Source organism: Dipodomys merriami, unplaced genomic scaffold (genome assembly GCF_024711535.1).
Source record: "Dipodomys merriami isolate MVZ:Mamm:240054 unplaced genomic scaffold, mDipMer1.0.p SCAF_14, whole genome shotgun sequence".
Classification (NCBI taxonomy): Eukaryota; Metazoa; Chordata; class Mammalia; order Rodentia; family Heteromyidae; genus Dipodomys; species Dipodomys merriami.
In genome coordinates this window covers 12,640,593-12,660,778 of record NW_027202715.1, presented here as the reverse complement: position 1 = coordinate 12,660,778, position 20,186 = coordinate 12,640,593, and the positions used below count along the sequence as shown (strand labels likewise).

At 42.3% G+C, this 20,186-nt stretch overlaps 1 protein-coding gene across 2 annotated transcripts in view; it reads left to right on the top strand.

Annotated features, from left to right (window-relative positions):
• Window positions 1–20,186, top strand: part of Grid1 (glutamate ionotropic receptor delta type subunit 1) — a 762,765-nt gene that overhangs the window by 451,005 nt on the left and 291,574 nt on the right. For both annotated transcript variants that reach the window (XM_070020755.1, XM_070020756.1), the window contains exon 5: window positions 6,906–6,959. In XM_070020755.1, coding sequence (XP_069876856.1) covers window positions 6,906–6,959 — 54 coding nt within the window. The remainder of the gene's footprint in view (window positions 1–6,905; window positions 6,960–20,186) is intronic.

Sequence of the window (20,186 nt, the reverse complement as noted above, 5' to 3'; positions counted from 1 at the left end):
GGAAACAAAGGAGGAGGCAACAATGCTTGATAAGAAATGTACTCATTACCTTGCCCATGTAATTGTAACCCCTCTGCATGGTATTTTCACAATTAAAAAATGCAGTATGTATTGTCTTCCTTGATAGCAGAGATATGACCATCATGGTTGACCCTGGTGTCTGGAAACATTAGGACAGCTGTCGGGGCATAGTAGACCCTGTCTGTTGAATAGATGAAGGATATGAGGGGGTATGCACATTCAAAGGAGACTATTGTGCCCGGCACCAATAACTACACCTGTAATCCTAGCTACTCAGGAGGTTGAGATTTGAAGATCTCTGTTTAAAGCCAGCCTGGTCACTAGAGTCCATGGGACTCTTATGTCTAATTAACTACCAAAAAAGCTAGAAGTGGAACTGTGACTCAAGTGATAGAGCACAAGCCTTGAGCAAAAATGGCTCAGAGACAGCATGCAGGAACTGAGTTCAAGCCCTAAACTGGCACACACACACACACACACACACACATACACACACACACACACACACACACACACACACACACACACGTACACACACAAAGGAGAACACTGAATGAAGTCAGGCAGACATGGAGGGAAGGAAAAGGGAGGAGTTTGTTGACTGATCATTTGTTGGGCTTCTTCCTGAACTGAGAGCATCCCACTTAATATCATTTAATTCTCAACATTATCATAGGTGGGAGGTATTGTCTCAGGTTGAGTTCCCAGTGGCCAACTTAGAGAGGAAGGTTTATGTGACAGTGATTTATTAAGAAACACCCTCAGAGGAATTCAAACAAGAAAAATAGCAGGGTAGTGGGGATGTGGGACAGGACAGTGAAGGAAGCCAAGGGAAGTAATTTTGGCTTCTGTCCTGTGGAGACATTCCAGAAATAGCTGAAATGGCACTGGGAGAAGTTTCCATCCAGGAGCAAGCACCCTTAGTTCCTTGGTAAGGGGTGTGGATGGGGGAGTGGCCTCATAGGGTTTCGGCAGCCTGAGTCTTGGGTGTTGGCCATGAACAGAGAGGTCATCCAGGGCCTTGGGTGTTGGCCATGAACACAGAGGTCATCCAGATCACAGGACCAGGTTGTGAGGAGGACTTAGGTACAGCACTGGAGCACTGTTGGCAGTTAACTGTGATAAGAAATGTATGCATTATCCTGCCCATGTAATTGTAACCCCTCTGTACAGTATGTTCACAAATAAAATAAAATAAAATAAAATAAAAAAAAAAAGAAAATGCACCTGAAGAGATAAAGTATGTCACCTAGAGGTACTCAGTGGAGACTTTACTATACTGCTTCTCACTTCAGGGATAAAAGGAATACACAGCCAAGCATGGTGGCTCATGCCTGTAATCCCAACTACTCAGGAGGCTGAGATCTGAGGATTGCAGTTCAAAGCCAGCCCGGACAGGAAAGTCTGCGTAACTCTTAACTCCAATTAACCACCAGAAAACCAGAAACTGCGCTGTGGCTCAAGTGATAGAGCATTAGCCTTGAGATGAAGAGCTTTGGGACAACGCCCAGGCCCAGAGTTCAGGATTCATGACCAACAATAACATCAAAAAGGAAAACACTACAGAGGTAGCTGGGGAGGCAATGAGAAAGCTTAGGACTAGGGTGGGCAGGGGACCCAGTGGTGCTGGGAGCAACCCTGCCCTCCAGGCTGTGAGCAGTTAGGGCTCTTCCCACGAAGCTGGCAGCTCTCCTGTAATCACACAAGAGAGGCAGGTGTGGTTTTGCTCAGTCTGTAGTAGTTGCTCCTTCTTACCACCTCTGCATGAGCTGCACCTTCAGGGAAAAGGCTCCAGCTAAGTGCTATTTATCTCTGTATGGGGGAGGAAAGAGGCTTGACAAATTAGTTGTTGCTTAATTGTTAGTGGGAAAGTAGGACAGTGAAGTTGGCCAGTCATCCTGTGGGGTTTTCCAATCAATTCTTTCCACTAATCCCTTCCATGCGAATGTCTGATAGCAGGTGCAGAGACTCCTCAGGGGACCCAGTGTTCTCACAGCTCCCTGAGATCTCTTGGCAATTGGCTCAAGTTGTATGTGATGCTGGCATCCATGGAGACGTGCAGAGACTCTTTCGCCTGTACAGGTTCACAGAATGATACATTCTGGAGCAGGAATCCCCCTGCCAAGGCCAAGAGATAGATAGCGCTGGAGTTCTAACACCACACAAAATATCAGCACACTGGCTTTCCCAGTGACGTAGGATCCCTAGCGATGGGACTTGGGTTTTTGCATTTTCCCCGGCTTCTTTCGAAGTTTTATGCAAGGAACCAGATTTGAGAATCACTGCTGGAGATGTCAGTGTATGATTTGTCCTACCATCACCTGTGGTGGCCCTCTAAGTTGGTACTTACCTTGTTACCCCCAAGGCAGTTCATTTCCTCTTGAACTACCTGGACAGCCAGAAAATTCTCACCTACATTGAGCTGATCTGTCTCTCTGATTCCTGGAATCATTCATTCTAAATCTATGAGATTTAGCTGCAGAGAACAGCTTAATTTGTCTTGCAAATATGACTTCTTCATGTGTTTAAGATACTTCTGTTAGAGGGCTGGGGATATGGCTGAGGGGTAGAGTGCTTGCCTGCCATTCACAACCCTGGGTTTGATTCCTCAATACCACACAAACAAAAAATTAATAAAAGAAAAAAATAATCATTAAGATTTAAAAAATACCTCTATTGTCCTAGCCTATAAGCATCCTCAGTCATTTCAAGAAGTTCTTGGTTTACATAGTTCTACTCCATGTCTGGTCTCTTGTGTGTGGCGTTTCCCATGAATACCCCAAGAACAGAACCAACCCTGTTATTTCCTGCCTTGCACTGTTTTGTTTTCAAATTCCATTTCTCCATTTGCCTTTTGGCTGTTGAAAATCAAGTGTAAGGATTTGAGTTCATTCATGTTAAACTGCATCTGTTGAGAGACTCAGTTGTGTTCGAGCCTTCTGGAACTTTATAATATCCTATGAGCTTTGTGTCATATACAAATTTGATGAGCAGATTGTCAGTATTTCCATGTGATCATTTAGGAAATGCCCAAGTATTGGGTATTGAAGCCACAGTCAGGGCCTGGCAATGTGACTGATATATTCTCAGAACATCTATTTCCAATTCTCTTTTTTCCTCTCCCTCAATGAGGCATTGAGGCATCTGAAGACATCTGCATGTTGAAAGGAGAGAGGATCTAGGCTGCAAAGGGGAGTCCATCTACTTTGAATGGATGAGGCACATGAAGAAAATGGGAGGTCTATTATCCCTGCAACTGGTAGAGCTCCCACCTTGAGCTGAAGAGCACAGGGAAAGTGCCCAGGCCCAGAGTTTAAGCCCCACAACCAACAAAAAAAATAGAGAAAGAGCAAGAGAGGGAGAGGAGAGAGAGAGAGAGAGAGAGAGAGAGAGAGAGAGAGAGAGAGAGAGAGGAGAGAGAGAGAGGAGAGAGAGAGAGGAGAGAGGAGAGAGAGAGGATTAAGTTTGAAAGCTAGTGCCAGCAAAAAGTTAGAGGACCTTCATTAACAAGGCAGGCATGGAGGCACATGCCTATGATCCCAGTTACTTCACTGGCTTCACTGGTAGAGCAACTGTCAAGCAAGAGAAACCAACCAAGTTCATTGCCACTAAGAAAGAAAGGGAGAGCGAGCAAGAGAATGCTCATGTGGTCAGAGGATACAAGCAGAATGCAAGCAAGTCGGAAAGTAAGACTGGACTCTTGAAGCACAGGAATGACCACCAGTTAGCCAACTGCCCATCTCTGCTTTCTGGGGAAGGCTGGGGACAGGCATAGATACTACTCTACTTGCCTCTGGGGACTGAGGGCTGAGTGTGTTGTTATGTACCTTAGCAGATAGTAGGGAAGGAAGTGTCACCTATAATTTATAGATGACCAGAGTTGAATGACAGAGGTCATATTTCTCCAGTACTGACTTTTGTACTTATTTATCTTCACGAGGCATGGCATCTCTTATTCATAGACTGGAGGGGGGCTTTTGTATCCTTCATCCTGATTGGTGCTCACCCTTGGTGTCCTGAGGGAAGTTGACTGGAAAGGAGTGGGAACCTAGAGCTCACCTGCTCAATCCATGGGCTTGATCCTCAAAACCTCACTGTGCTCATCAGCAAACTGGTTCATTCTCACTGAGCAACATTACCCAGCAGAAGAACTGCATGCAGTGGAGGCCTGTGGTCCACCAGAGCCTTGCAACCCCGCTAGGCCACATGCTGGCTGGGTTACTAGTGCTGGCTCTGGCTCCATTTCTTAAGGAAGAAGTCAAGTCTCCACATACTGATGAAGATAAGATATTCTTGATACACTAATAAATTTTAAAAAATTAAAATTAAAAAAATTAAAAAAGTGAGCATTGTAACTTGATGTATAACTCTTGTGATTTCTTTTGTTAATTTTTTTTGCCAATCCTAGGGCTTGAACTCAGGGCCTGGGTGCTGTCCTTGGGCTTCTTTTGTTCAAGGCGAACACTCTACCACTTGAGCCACAGCACCACTTCCAGTTTTTTCTGTTTATGTGGTACTGAGGAATCAAAAACCCAGGGCTTCATGTGTACTAGGCAAGCACTCTACCACTAAGCCACATTGCCAGCCCTCTTGTGATTTTTAACAACAAAAAACCTAGTCCAACATGCATATGTAAGTAAGTACTTATAGCTGTGATTGTAGAAGCGTCTACAAAGTAACACTTGAAACAATTTCTGGAGGATGAATTTGGAAGGATAAATGGGGGACTTTTCACCATGTAAAACTATGGGATGATTTTAGAGCATTTTTTCTGCATTTTTTTCCTAATCAAAATCATAATGAACATTTCATGACCAAAATGCAAAGAAGGCAAAGAGTAAATAGAAGCAATCTGAAAACTCTCCTAGGTTCATAGATGAACTGGGTCAGCGCCCAGGTCTCAGTGTGCATTTGGCACATGTTTACTCAGAATATTTATTTATTTCTTAAAAAATTGTTTTTGGCAGGATTGAACTCAAGGTCTCACATTTGATAGGCAGGCACACTACTATCACTTGAGCCACACATCTAGTCCATTTTTGCATTGGTTATTTAAAAGACAGTCTTGCTTTATTCCCAGTCTGGCTTGGACTGTGATCCTCCTGTTTGTGTGTCCCTGTTTTGCTAGGAATGATAGGCCTACACCATTGGACCCAGTGATTGTGCCCCCCACCCATAGGTGAGAGAGTAGGTATGCAACACCACATACACTCCATACATAGATGGAGTCTTGAGAATTTTGTTCCTAGTCTGGTATCAAATCACCATACCCCAATCTCTGCCTCACATATATCTAGGATTACAGGCTTGAAACATGGTGCCAAACTCAATGTCTTCTTATGACACATGATTGAAAACCATCAGTCTCTTCTAATTCTTTCAGTCTATTGGCTTTTTTTTTTCTACTAACTTTTTTTTCTTTGTCTTTTTTATGTTTTTTTTCTTGCTGTTGTTTTTAATGTACCACATGATTTTTTGTTTCTTTTTTTTTAATTGTGTAATTGGGGTTACAATTACATGAGTAAGGTAATGAGTATATTTCTTATCAAGCATTGTTGCCTCCTCCTTTGTTTCCCTTTCCCATCCCTTCCCATCTTACCCCCCCACCAACCCGTGCCAAAGTTGTAACGTTCGTTTTCGACATAATGTCTCTTACATCTCATTGTAGCAATGGGTCCACCTGTATCCCTATTTTTATTGTGAAAATACTGTACAGAGGGGTTACAGTTACATGAGCAAGGTAATGAGCACATTTCCTATCAAGCATTGTTACCTCCTCTAGCTGGAAAATAAACCTCATAATCACATGTAAGAAACTATGTAAGGAACTAGGTCCTACCTACTTTGACCTTCCATAATGTAGAACTGGACACTTGCTATGCATTGGTATTGGTGCAAGATTCAGGAGCCCTTAGATGACCTTAGAGATGTGACCTTAGGTAATCCCCCAACCAGATGGAGAAGATAGAAAGAAATAAAGAGCCGAGTGTTGGTGACTCAAGTTTATAATCCTTGCTACTGATGAGGCTAAGATCTGAGGATCATAGTTTGAAGACAACCAGGCAGGAAAGACTATGAGATTCTTATCTGAAATTAACCACCAAAAAGTCTGAAATAGAGGTGTGGCTTAAGTAAAAGAGTGCCATCAATGAGAGAAAAAGCTAAGGATAGCACTCAAGCCCAGTTCAAGCCCCAGTACCAACACAAACACAGGTAAATTAAAGAAAGTAAGTAAATTAAAGAAAGAGAGGAAGAAAGAGAGAGAGAGAGAGAGAGAGAGAGAGAGAGAGCAATAGCCATTCAAGCACAAGATGTCAAGTGCTCTAACAAATAGGATTGAAGAAAGAATGATGAGGTTGGGACACATTGCCTAGAAAATAGACAAAGTCTAGTCCTATAGACTAAAGAATTGGAGGAGGCTCCAGGCCCCAGCTGTGAGGTTCTGTTTACTTAATGTCACTCAGCACAGCTGGACAAGCTGCTACAAATCCAATGTTCCAGTTTCCTGGTTCTATAGCTCCTGGCAATGATGACAGTAGGTCCTAAGTGTCTGTACAGAAAGGTGTTTTCCTGCATGCTTGGAGAGAGGAGGCTGTGTTTATGTGGCAGCCCTGTTATGCCTGCAGGAACTATAGCCTCTAACCTTGCTCCAGGCTGGTGCAGGAAAACTTGGAACTGTAGCAAATCTGAAGTCTGTGTTGAGATACTGCCTCTTGTGGCTAAGGCAGCCTGAGCAGGCCTCAGGGGGGTGGCATGTTTTGTGAAGAAAAATTCCTGCCAGAACTGTGTTTATTAAGCTTCGTCTCAGCAACTATCTAGTGTGTCTGCCAGCTTCTGGCTTGCTTTCATTCATGTACATTCTTTTTTTTTTTTCATCTCTGCAGGCAGTGGAGACCAATTTGGCATCCAAGGACAGCCACTGGGTCTTTGTGAATGAGGTAAGGAACACTCCCCCTCCCCCCACAAAGGTGTGGGGTATGATGTACAGGGAGCCCCTGCCCTTTCTTCTTGGGAAAACGAAGAATAATTCATTCATGTCCAATTCTGACTTTAAGGGCTGGAGTGAAGGTTCCTCAGGCTCCACCCTGGTAAGGCAAGAGGTTGGAGAGTTGCTAGCATGGTAGCCATTGAAAGAATCCAGACCTGTATCCATGAGAAAGTCTAAAGTTAAAAAGTAGCATCAGGAATTAGAGTAGGGGTGAGGAAAGAAAGGCAGCTGGTCAGAGGCTGGGGACACAAAGTTAGAGCAAAAAACCAAAGAGAGGATAAAATGTAACACCCTTCTACAGATTGATAAGGGTATGTACAACTGTGCCTGGGTATGACAAGTGTCAGTATTGTGTGAAGGTATACATGTATGTGTGAATCTGTACAAGTAGGTATGTGATTGTGTGTAGGTGGGGCATGATGAGTGTATATTCATGTATGTGTGTAAATATATATATATGTGTGGGCTTGTGTGTGTGAGTGTGTGTGCGTGCAGAGAGGGACAGCAATGCCCCTCCCTTCCAAGGGGAGAAGTAGAAAGTGTCTCCTTGGCTGGCCATGCCAGTGAGAATGGGGACATGTGCTGCCTGCCTGGCCCTGGCCTCCCAGCCGGCAGGTGTGGCTGTAATTACCCTCTCCTTCAGGAAGCACATGCCAGAGTGGCCCCGTGCACACACATGCCGGCACCTGGGAGGGCACTTGGAGACAGAGCTGCGGCCTTCAGCTGCAACCAAATGAGCAGATCTATTTCTAATGGCTTCATTCTGGAAGATGGGTATGTCTTCCTTAGCTCCACGCTAATCGGACCGAAATGGTTTGGGGGACAAAAATGTTAATAATGTGCAGGTTTGCAGGACCCACTTTCCATGATTTTCTTCCATGAATTCAACGTCTTCAGTGCCCCATGTCTACACAGGCCAGTCGGCACATGCGCAGTAACCATCTGTTTCTCTGGAGGTGTGGATGATGGGATGGTTGGGCTCATAATTAGGTAAAGGGATGTGACTTCCCCCTCCCTGCTTTTCAAGGCCTGCATGAAGCTCCTTGATCCTCAGCAAGGTTTGATTCTCTGAGCTTTGCTGGCTCCTCTATGGGTTCTTCAAAGCCTAGTGTCCTTTGTTCCAGTGAAAAGGAGCGTTCCGTGCGTCTCTGAAGTCAGATGTCTGGTGCTGCCTTTTCTTTCCTGATGACTTCTGCACGTTGAATAGCCAGTGCTTCTCTGTGGCCAGTCTTCAAAAACATGCTTCATTGTTTCATATTTCTAACCGGTTCCTTCTTTTTCCTCTGAATTCCTGCCAATAGCACCTATGGATTCCTAGCCAGCTCCTGACTCCCTCTCCAGGGCTGGTGGTTGAACTTCAGACATCCCAGTGTGACTGCTCTTCAAATAATCTCCACTCACAGACACACTGGCATTTCTGTCATCAGAGGACAGGTGTGCCCCTGTCCCCTCTTGATGTCACAGCTACCCTGGAACAGCCTCACCCCAGAACAAGGCTGTGACCTACATGGTCAGCAGCTCTTCCCAGGCTGGCCAGGCAGTGGCCACCATCTAAGTTTCCTGGGTAGGTATGTCCTCCTCCAAAATGAAGGGCCCTACACACCACTGTGCCCTCCTTTCTCAGCTCCCTTCTCCCCCTTCAGATTCATTTCCTTGGGAGATGAAGGGCCACTTCTGACATTCCTTTATCCATGCTAGGTCCTCACTAGAATACTTTGCATATGCTTTCCATCTTTAGTCCTCGTCAGCACCCATGCTTGCTTTACAAAGAGGAAAACTGAGGTTTCAGAGGTTAAACCAGCCTTGACTGCTGGTTCATCCCATGGTCCCCATGGGATTCTTTTTTTTTTTTTCAATTCCAAGGATTGAACCCAGGGTCTTGTGCTTGCTAGGAGCCAAGTTCCAAGCACGTTTGCTTTGGTTGGTTTTTCAGATAGGGTCTCTTGCTTTTGCCTGGGGCTCAACTGGGAAGTCATCCTACTTCTGACTCTTGGGTACATCAAAGTGCCCAGTTTGTTCTTTGAGAGGTCTTGATATCTATCTTTTCCAGTCTGGCTTTGAACATTGATCCACTTGTAACAGATTCTTAAGTCACTAGGAATTCAGTGTAAGTTCTTTCATGAAGATTGTCTGTTTCTCAAATCCCATCCACCAAATGACACCATTGTGTGCATGGTTTTGGTACTCTTCATTGAATCGTGTATGTGTGTATGTGTGTGTGTGTGTGTGTGTGTGTGTGTGTGTGTGTGTGTGTGTTGGCACTGGGACTTGAACTCAGGCCCAAGGCACTGTCCCTTAGTGTTTTGCACTCAAGGCTGGTGCTCTACCACTTAAGCCATAGCTGTACTTCCAGGTTTCGCTGTTTAATTGGAGATAAAAGTCTCATGGACTTTTCTGCCCAGACTGGCTTTGGTCCATGGTCCTCAGATTGCAGTCTCCTGAGTGGCTAGGATTACAGGCATGAGCCACTGGCACCCAGCCACGGTCAGATTCTATCCCAAGTTAGTCACTGAGGCTCTGATGTACACTACTGTAGGGACCCTTTTCAGCCAGCTTTTGATCATAGCCAATGGACATTCTTGAAGTTTGTCATCCAAAGGTAAAGAATGTGAAGCTTTGACCCAGGGACCCCAGTGCAGCTTCTGCCGAATGACTGAAGTGTTCTCTAAATGGCACACAAAGCAAAAAGCACTGTTTCCTTACAGCATAGCCCCGTGGAAAACAAAGATCTGCCATTCTTCTTGTAGGGTGATATCATTTCAAGTACTGCAAAAAATGTAAAGCTATCTAAATATAGAGTCATAGACAAATAGTTTCGGCCACTTTTTCTGAGTGTCACATGTAGTGACTAGGGATCAAATAAGGCAAAAATATTTTTTTTTTGGAGAGGAGAGTTAAGGGCAAACATTTGATGGTAGCTTACCTTCCAGCATGATCTATGGGATGCACTTACCACATTCCTCATTTTGGCAAAGTGTTCCCCATCTCTCTGGAGAAGCTTTGCCCCTAAAACAAGCTCAGATTTTTGCCTGCTCCCTTTCCACTGTTTTTCCCTTTTTGTTTTTGTTTGTTTTGCAGCTGTGCCTCTTGCTCCTCTCATTTCTTGTAGCTCTGTCTTCCAGTTAGTATGTTTCTAGGTGTAAAGTAAACACTCCAGGGCAGATGTTTTGTTTGTATTCTTTTAACCCTGTTTCTATTGAGGGTGGGTATTGCATAGTACAGTCTTGTTTGCTGTGGAGAAGGAATCCTTGGAAACAGCCAGGGCCTCACGAGTGGGTTCTGGACCCCAGTGTGGGGGACACTGGTAACCACATATGTAGAGCTCTATTCTCATTGATTGGCTTCAATAGGAGCTACTTTGGAGGAGGGATTCAAAAGAATTTGTGGAAAGAAAATGTCGCATACAGGCAAGGGGATCAGTGGAGTGAGTCCTTTGAGGAAATGACAAGATTTGGCTCATTACACAGTCTTCAGCGCCCTTTGTGAAGGGTAGATGGCTCAAAGGGCTTGAAGAGACCGTCTATGTACATAGCAGAGTCAATTGCATTGAGGAGCCCATCATAGCCTGCCCTGGATAAAAGAAAACGGCCACGATGAAAAGCCGAACTTCAGAGATGGAGGCAATGGCTCCAGGAGAAGCTGACTGTTCATGACCAGTTGACATGGGGGAGGCAGTGGAGAGGCTCTGGGACTTGTCCATCAGGTGAGGAAAAGTGCTCCATCTCCACAGGGCTTTGGACAGAGTCCAGGAAAGATGGTCATTCCGGGTTGTCTGGTTGGTCTTGGGCATCTTTAGTGCCAGCTGGAATATGGACACAGGATAATTCCCTCCTCTTTAGGGCCCCCTTTGTCTATGCAGAAGATGGGCACCTATTGAACTGTCCTCTGAAGAACTTTCTGCAGGAAATTCTTAAGTATTTTTATTATTCTTAAGTAGCTATACAGAGGCGGTTTCAATTCTATATGGATGTTTGTGAGTATAATGCATCCTGGTCAATGTCACCCCTTCCATCATTCTCCCCCCTCTCTTCCAACGCTACCCATCTCCTCAAGGGACCCAGTTCCATTCTCCCATATGTACATTGAATATTATGATGTGTGTTTTCCCACATGTCCTATCTCCATTTGTCTGCCTCCCTCCACTTGGCCTCACCTCCTCACCTTCCCACAAAATATGCTCTAGCTTCCTCATGTGCATTTTGCTAAAAAGTAAATTCATTGCTCAAAAAAGTTACACCATAGTCATACTTTCTGGTGTATACCATATTTTAGTTAGTATGTCTGTGTGTATATGCATATGATCCCATTCATGTTTATATTTAGAATCATAATTTAGATCTAACTTCCACATGTGAGAGAAAATATGGGTCCTTTGTTGCTCTGAGCCTGATTTTACTCAATGCATTTTTTCTAGATCCTTCCATATCTCTTACTCATCCTAATGAATGAGTAAGAGTCCACTGTATGTATATACCACCTTTTCTTGATCCATTCACCCATTGAAGGGCATCTGGGCTGTTTTTATAACTTGGCGATGGTTAAATAGTGCAGCAGTGAACATGGGCATACAAATGTCTTTACCAGAGGAAATTCTTTTGTGGCCCATGCTGTATGACTCAGCCTCCCAAAGAACGAATTGTGATGGGAAATTGAAGTGCTGTATTTGTGGCTAGACAGAAAATGCTGTTAGACAGATTGTTTCAGACATATGCAACTACTGCAGGATTTGATACAAATTGTTTAAGATGCTTATCAAGTAACACAGAAGGATATCCTAACCTTTGAGCTCAGTGGGTGAAGCGGTAAGTGACTGGCATGTCACTTAGACCCACAGGCTTGGGTGGAGGCGGGTTCTCAGGAATGGGGAGGCATTGGCAGTGGGCTCTCAACCCTTCTCCATACCCAACACATGCAAATGACCACCACCTATGTTGTCCATTGCAAACCTTTCCTTTGAGCTGCCTTCTTGACTTACCTGCTTGGAAGTCATGTTCAATTTCATGTGCTCCTCTTAGAACACATGGCCCTTTCCAAACCCAGTGCTTGCTTGGTGTTTCTGATCTCAGGGATCTCTATCCACATCTGCCAAGGTCCCTCTCACCTGTTCCAGTCGCTTCAGGATGACACAGCCCCATTTTTGTCCCTTAGCTATTTCCCCTTCCTCCTTCCTTCCTTCCTTCCGTCCTTCCTTCCTTCCTCCTGTCCTGGGGCTTTAACTTAGAGCCTGAGCTCTGTTCCTTAGCTTTTATTTTGCTTAAGACTGTCATCAAAAGCCACAATTCCACTTTTTTGGGGGGGTAGTTAATTGGAAATAAAAATCTAATGGACTTTCCTTCCCAGGCTGGCTTCAAACCATGATCCTCAGTCCTCAGCCTCTTGAGTAACTAGAATTATATGTGTGAGCCAGTAGCGCATGGCTGGATTTTTTTTTTTTAATTATGTTCCTTTTGCAACTATTGAGACCATAGTGTTTTTTCTCTTTTCCTTTTGTTTATTTTATATTGATTCACTTCTAACATTAAAGAAACCCAGGGATCCCTGAGCTAAAGATGGTTAGTCATGATATCATACCTTGAGTATATTCTGTCACACTTGAGTTGAGAAATTTTTTTTTTTTGTTTGTTTGTTTTTTTGTCGGCCGTGGGGCTTGAACTCTGGGCCTGGGCGCTGTCCCTCAGCTCTTCAGCTCAAGGCGAGTGCTCTACCACTTGAGCTACAGCGCCACTTCCGGTTTTCTGGTGGTTTATTGGAGATAGGAGTCTCACGGTCTCTCCTGCCCGGGCTGGCTTTGAACCGCGATCCTCAGATCTCAGCCTCCTGAGTAGCTAGGATTACAGGCGTGAGCCACCAGCGCCCGGCGAGTTGAGAAATTTTGATTAGAACTTCTTTCCTGTGCTCACAAGGGATATTGCCCTTTTATTTCACCTTTTCTCCTTTAGTATCTTTCTCTGTTTTTTTTTTTTTTTAATTTCTGTAAAGCTACCCTCAATATATAAGTTGAGCCAGGTAATGGGCTTACCACTGTAATCCTAGCTACTCAGGAAGCCAAGAGCTAAGTATCACAGTTCTAAGACAGCCCAGACAGAAAAGTCCAGGAGACTCTTATCTCCAATTAACCACCAAAAAGCTGTAAATGAAGCTGTGGCTCAAGTGGTAGAGCACCAGTCTTGGGCAAAGAAACTCAGAGATGGTATTCAAGGCCTGTGTTCAAGCCTCAGCACTGGCACAAAAATGAAAATAAATAAATAAAATTTAAAAATGAATTGATAAGTGTTCAATCTTGGAAGAGTTTGTGTAGAATTGTTGTTAATTTTTCTGTGTTTGTTCAGACTCAACAATAAAGTCATCTGGGCCTGGAGGTTTTTCTTTGTAGGAAAGCTTTAACTATGAATCAATGTGTTCAGTAGACATGGGCTACTGCTACCTATGTCTTCTTGAGTTAGTGCTGGTTATATGTCCACAAAATTTCCCCTTTCTTCTAAATTGTAAAACATGTCAGTATAAAGTTCATAATATTCCTTTATTCTCCTCTTAATATTGGATGGATGAATCTAAACACATTGGTTAACTCTCATGGTATGTATTCATATGTCTCTTTTTTTGCTTATCTTTTCCTTTGTCCTGGTTGTACTGGGACTTGAATTTGGATCTCATACCTGCTAGTATTGTGCTCTAACACTTGAGCCATGCTCCCAGCCCTTTTGTTTTAGTTATATTTTAACTAGTCTTTTATTTGTTGCCCACGTCTTACTTATACATTTCATATAGCTGAGATTACAGAAGCACACTACCATACTTAACCCTCTTCATTGAAATGGGAGCTTGCTAACTCTTTTTGCCCCGGCTAGTCTCAAACCTCAACCATTGATCTCTGCTTCCTGAATAGCTGGGATTATAGCCATTCACAACAATGCCTGGTTCCTTATTGTTCTTGATCTGTCTGATTAGATGTTTATTGATGTTACTGATTTCAAAGGACTTTTATTTAACTGACTTTTCTTAGTAGTCTTTGTATTCTCTTTTGTATTGACTTCACTATTGTCTTTAGTATTTTCTTTTCCTGCTTATATTAGCCTTAATTTATTTTTTTTTTCTTTTTGTTCCTTGTGGAGAAATGGAGAGTTATTGACTTAAAATCCTATTTTAGAGCTACATTTCCTTCTAAGTGACTTAGTGCCATCCCATACATTTTGATATGTCTTAGTCCAGTATTTAACTCAAAATACTTTCTATATTGCTTTTTTATTTCTTCTTTGACCCATGGACTGTTTGTAAGTATGTTATTTAGCTTAAAAAGATTTGGGGACATTCTTAATTGTCTTTGGGTTGTAAATTTCTATTAATTCTACTGTGGTAAGTGAACATAGTCTCTATTACTTGAATAGTTTTAAATATACTGAGACTGATGACAGTGCAATGTGTTATATTGTCCTTCTTGGTAGATATTTCTTGAGCACTTGAAAAGGATGTGTAGTCTGCTGTTGTCCTGAATTGTCCATAAATGTGAATTAGGCTGACTGAGTTGATAGTTTTATGTGTGTCTTTAGTATCCTTGATGACTTTTTTGTCTATTTATTCTATCAATTATTGAGAAAGAGCTACTAAGATATTCAACTTTAATTGTGTTTATTTCATTTTGCAATTTGATCAGTTGTTGCTTAATATATTTTGAAGCTTTCATACATAGATATAAATGTGTAGGATTTTCTTTGATTAATTAGCCCTTTATCATTATGAAGTGACTTCCTCTATCCTCAGTAATTTTCTGTTCCCTGAAATACATCCTGTCTGGTGTTAGCACAGCCTTTCAGTAATACTTGAAAGTTGCAATGATGCATTGGTCCATGGACCACAGAATGGATGGTGTGTTGGTAGGCATGGAAACAAAAGCATCTCTATGTGATCTCCATCATAGCTCTTAGGGGATCAGGTGTGTGATCAATGAGCAAGAATATACTAGCAGATTCTTTGTGTATACATGTACATGTGTGTGCATGTATGCATGTATGTGTGTGTATGTGTGTGTATGCATGCCAGTGCTGAGACTTTAACTCAGAGCCTCACACTCTTGCTTGGCTTTTCACTCAAGGCTGGCAGTCTACCATTTGAACCACACATCCACTTGTGGCTTTTTGTTGGTTAACTGGAGATTAGAGTCTCACAGCCTTTTCTGTCCAGGGCTGGCTTTGAACTTTGATCTTTAGATATCAGCCTGCAGAGTAGCTAAGATCATAAGCATGAGCCATCAATATTCTGGCTAAATTTGCTTTCATATATAGGTGAGATTCTTGGTGTTCCCAAGCAATGACAATAGTAACATTAAAGATCACAGTTAATACAGCCTTTTACCGGAATGAGTACTAATGAGAATATTGGAAACAACTTACTAAGTATCAAATGTGACTTGGTGTGGTTGCAAATGCTCTACCAATGGCTGGTTATATACAGGGATGCTACAAACCTTTGATTTGTAACAATTGTCATATTCCCAAAAGCTCAATAGAGCAAAGTGATAAAACAGTCTAAGCCTATACAACTTAAATGCTTTGTAAATGGTTGTTACAATTTTTCATTTAGGGACTAATGACAAAGAAATAAAAATCTTTCCAGGTTCAGTACAATTGCAGGTTAATTGTATAGTATACTTCAACAAACATTGTAACTTTTTTAATTGAAAATTTTCTATGTATGGTTACTTGAATCTGTAGATTCAGAACCCTGGCACAAGGAGAATCAGAGGTAGGGCTTTCATTTATCCTGATCTACTTCTATGCACCATTATATCATTATACTTATAGTATAAATATATGGCACTTGTGTATTTTTGTTTATCCTTTTCGGGCCTTTATGTAATTATTTTCATAAAGATTATTTGTATATGTTACATGTAGTCAGTCTCTTCAGCCCATATCTTTCATGGCCTGAGTCGACTGGGTTCAGCATGCTTTCTCTGTTTTCTCTGTACCACGATGTGGGAACTCTCCTGGGATACTATGCCAATTTAGTCACAATAAGCACTTTTCTTCCTGTCTTAAAAGGTCACTATCCTTCACTGCCTGCTGCCTGTGTTAAAAAAAACAACTATAGTTTCATAAATTTAGTTTAGTTTGTTTTTAATTATTTAAGCAAGGAGGAAGGATAAATCTAATAGGGATTTCTTTCCATCTTGATCATGTTCTGATATCATATTTATTATTTTATTTGGTTTACAAACTTTCCAGTTTTCACTGAGTGTTCATTGCTTATAGCTGTAATTCTAGCTACACAGTAAGCTGAAATCTGAGATTATGGTTTGAAGCCAGACCATGCAGGAAAGTCTGTCAGACTCTTATCTCCAATTAACTCCACCAAAATAAAAGCCCTAAATGGAGATGTGGCTCAGGTACTAGAGTGCTAGCTGTAAGCAAAAAAATCCCCGCAGGGACAGTGCCCAAGCCCTGAGTTCAAGCCCTAGTACCAGCAAACCCTCCATTTCCTCTGCTCAAAAAACTATCTGTGGTTTCGTGGCTCCTGACTTTTCCTTTAATATATAGGGTCTTGACATATTGCTTAGGTTTTCTTTTTTCAAATACTGGGCAAAAATTATTCTCCTGTCTCATCTGGCAAGAGGTCATTTGGGTCATTTTGGCCATGGTATGACTGTTATTCCGTATGAACTGAGAAGTAAGTCAAAGATTTAGGGAAACACAGTAAGAAGACATGATTTATTTTTAAATATGCAATAGAGGACTATCTTAAGAGATTTTAGGGAGGGTGCGTGTAATAGTACATACCTATAATCTCAGCTACTTGGAAGGTGGAGGTAGCAGGATTTCAGCCTGAGGCTGGCCTCTGAAATGCAAGAGACGATATCAAAAATAAACTAAAGCAAAGGGAAAAATAAGACACCCCCAAGTGGTAGTCCTTGGTAAGTGTGAGGCTCTGAGTTCAAATCCCAGTGTTGGCAGAAAAAAAAAGATCTTTTTAAAAGAGATGAGTGGAGTAGGGATGGGGGAAAGCAGGACAATTAACAGACTATGATGGATATATTGGCAGAAAAAGGATGTTACTGGGAATGTAGCAATAGGAGGAAGGGTGTAGAGGTAGTTGGAGATAAGATTATCTGGATCACATATGGGTTAAGAGAGCAAGAGAGACTTGAAGGATAATTCCACATATTTTGTTTGTGTAGGGTTTTCAGTTTTTGTTTTCAACTTGAGGAACCTGAAAGAGAAGTTATTTCTGGAGATGAGAGGACTAGAAAGCTGCATATTGGAAAGAGAAGATAAGAAGCTGGATTTGAAAATGTTGGTTTTGTTGTTGTTGTTGTATGTGTATGCTTGTCCTGGGACATGAACTCAGGACTTGGGGGCTCTATCTGAGCTTTTATTCTCAAGGCTAGCATTCTACCACTTGAGCCATAGTTCTTCATCTGTCTTTTTGCTGGAAATAGGAGACATGACTTTCCTCTATGGGCTGGCCTGAACTGTGATCCTCAAGTCACAGCCTCCTGAGTAGCTAGGATTACAAGGATGAGCCACCGATCCTGGCTTGAACATTTTCCTTTTGAGATATCTTGGACAACCATGTGGAAGATGCAGCCATGTAGGCTTAGGGTCAGAGGAAGGTAATGCTGGTATTAGAATTTAGGAACTAGTAGCCTATAGTAGATTTCAATATGGCGCAAGTGCATGAGATCATTAATAGGGAAGGCCCATTTCTAAAGAGTACAGAGAAGAATGGCAAGCCAGAGAAAGGAGTGGAGACCTGCAAAGGAGTCTGAGGAGGAGCAGCTTGAGGTAGAAGAGCCCAGGTAGAAGTAGAGTCCTGGCAGCCAAGTGAAGGCAGCATGCCACAGGGAGAGAGAGACTGTTTGTCTCCGTGCTGCTACTGGGACCTGGAGGACAATGACCTGGTTGAAAGACAGAGTCCCCATGGACCACAAGTTTACCTGTCTTCCATTCCACAAATAAGGAAAAAGACAAAGAGAGATGGGGTGACTTCCATGGTGTTTGTTTTTGTGCCAGTTCTTGGTGCTGAGCTTTTTTGGTTTAAAGCTAGTGCTCTACCACTTGAGTCACAGCTCCTCTTCTGGCTTTTTGGTGGTTAATTGGAGATCAGTGTCACAGACTTACTTGCCTGAGCTGGATTTGAACCATAATCTTCAGATCTCAGCCTCCTGAGTAGGCTCAGGATGGCTTTTTAAAATGGCATAACCCATAAATGGTCATATTCAGATTTGAATTTAGATTTGAGTGAATCCAAATTTAAGAACTATGTACCTATGCCACACTGCCTGTCCATTCTTTCCACTGCCCCACATCCAGCATTCTGAATCCTGAATGCATGACTGCACACTTGCAATCCTTGTGTTTTTCATAATTTGGAAGAAGTGATACAGTTCTAATTAAGGAGAGTTTTGCTAGGAATCTTTTGTTATTTATTATTAGATTTCTTTCTTTTAGACTAGTTTGCATATTGGCACCTTGTTTTGAAATCCTTGTAGAAGAGAGGAAAGATTCTCATGCAAACAAGCTAATAGGGTTACACAAGGAGAACCTGAAGAAAATCAACTGTTTACTGGTAACACATTTCCACCCCTTAATCAGAATACAAACTATTTTTCTTTCTCAACCAAAGGGACCCTGTAAGACCTAACATTTATGGTTAAAGATACTTGAGGTCATTGTTGCTGTACATTAACCATTAGCCTTTTCAGAACCCATGGAAGGGAAATCTGAGGCTGCACCAATGGTTTGATTGGAGAACAGGACTGACATATTGTTGGGGTCTAGGTCACAATCTTTGGGAATGCAGTCTTTCTAGGAGAGCCTTAGAGTTTATTATGAGCTCATATACAGAAAGTGGCCAAATATGGGTTCAAGTGGATAGCAAGCATTCTATTAGTAAATACTTAATATCCACAGGACAGGTTGCCTTGGCATCTGAATGGAGAAAACACTGAGATTTCAGCACTGATTTTAGGTCAGAGCACATGGGATTGGAACATGGTTTGGCTCAGCACCTGGATGAATCTCAGTTGTGTCCTTTCAGACTGAAATATGGGTTTACTAGGATTGTAATTCTCCCTGTCTCGGCCTTTCAAATTACTGTGCATCAGTTAAAGCTCAGCTGAAAGTACTCAGGTCTTTCTTCCAACACCTATCAGTGTGTTTCATGGTCTTTTCTTCTTTGAACAGCCCAGAGAATCCAGGCTGACTTTTGTTAGCAGTCCTTAGCTTTTCCTTAAGTGTCCTGTCTCTCTACCATTTTGACAAGCCATGGCTCATTCAACACACATCTACTGAATAACTACGAGGGGTGTGTGTGTGTGTGTGTGTGTGTGTGTGTGTGTGTGTGTGTGTGTGTGTGTGTGTGCGCGCGTGCATACAAAGAAAGAATATAATTGTTACTTGGGACTGTGTGAAGAGAGGGTAAGTGAGTGGTGTGGGGTGAATAAAGTGCATTGTGTCTATGGAAACAGAAGCTGGGGACTGATGGCTCACATCTGTAATTCTAGCTACAAAAGAGGCTGTGATCTGAGGATCACAAATTGAAGCTAGCTCCAGGCAAAAAAATCTGTGAAAAAAAATGGTTAATTTCTAATTAACTAGTAAAAAGCTGGAAGTAGATCAGTGGCTCAATTGGTAGAGTACCAGCCTTGAGGAAAAAAGCCAAGTGAAAGTAAAAGACCTTGAGTTCAAGCCCCAGTACTGGTACACACACACACACACACACACACACACACACACACACACACACACACACACACTCACACACACACACACACACGAGAGAAAAAGAGTGAGAGAGAGACAGAGGGCGGGGGGAAGGAAGAGAGCTTTAGTATGGTATGGAACCAACCCAGATGCCCCTCAGTAGATGAATGGATCATGTATATATATATATATATATATATATATATATATATATATATATATATATATGAATTCTATGCCTCCATCAGAAAGAATGACATTGCCCCATTTGTTCGGAAATGGAAAGAATTGGAAAAAATTATATTAAGTGAAGTAAGCCAGGCCCAAAGAAACATAGGTCCTATGGTTTCCCTTATTTGCAATAACTATTATATGTCTGGGACAAGCAGAAAAGGTCAAAAGCTATGAACATATGACCAGATAAGATGATGTTAAGTGAAATGAACTCCAAGATAGGGACCCAGTGGTTTTTTTCCTTT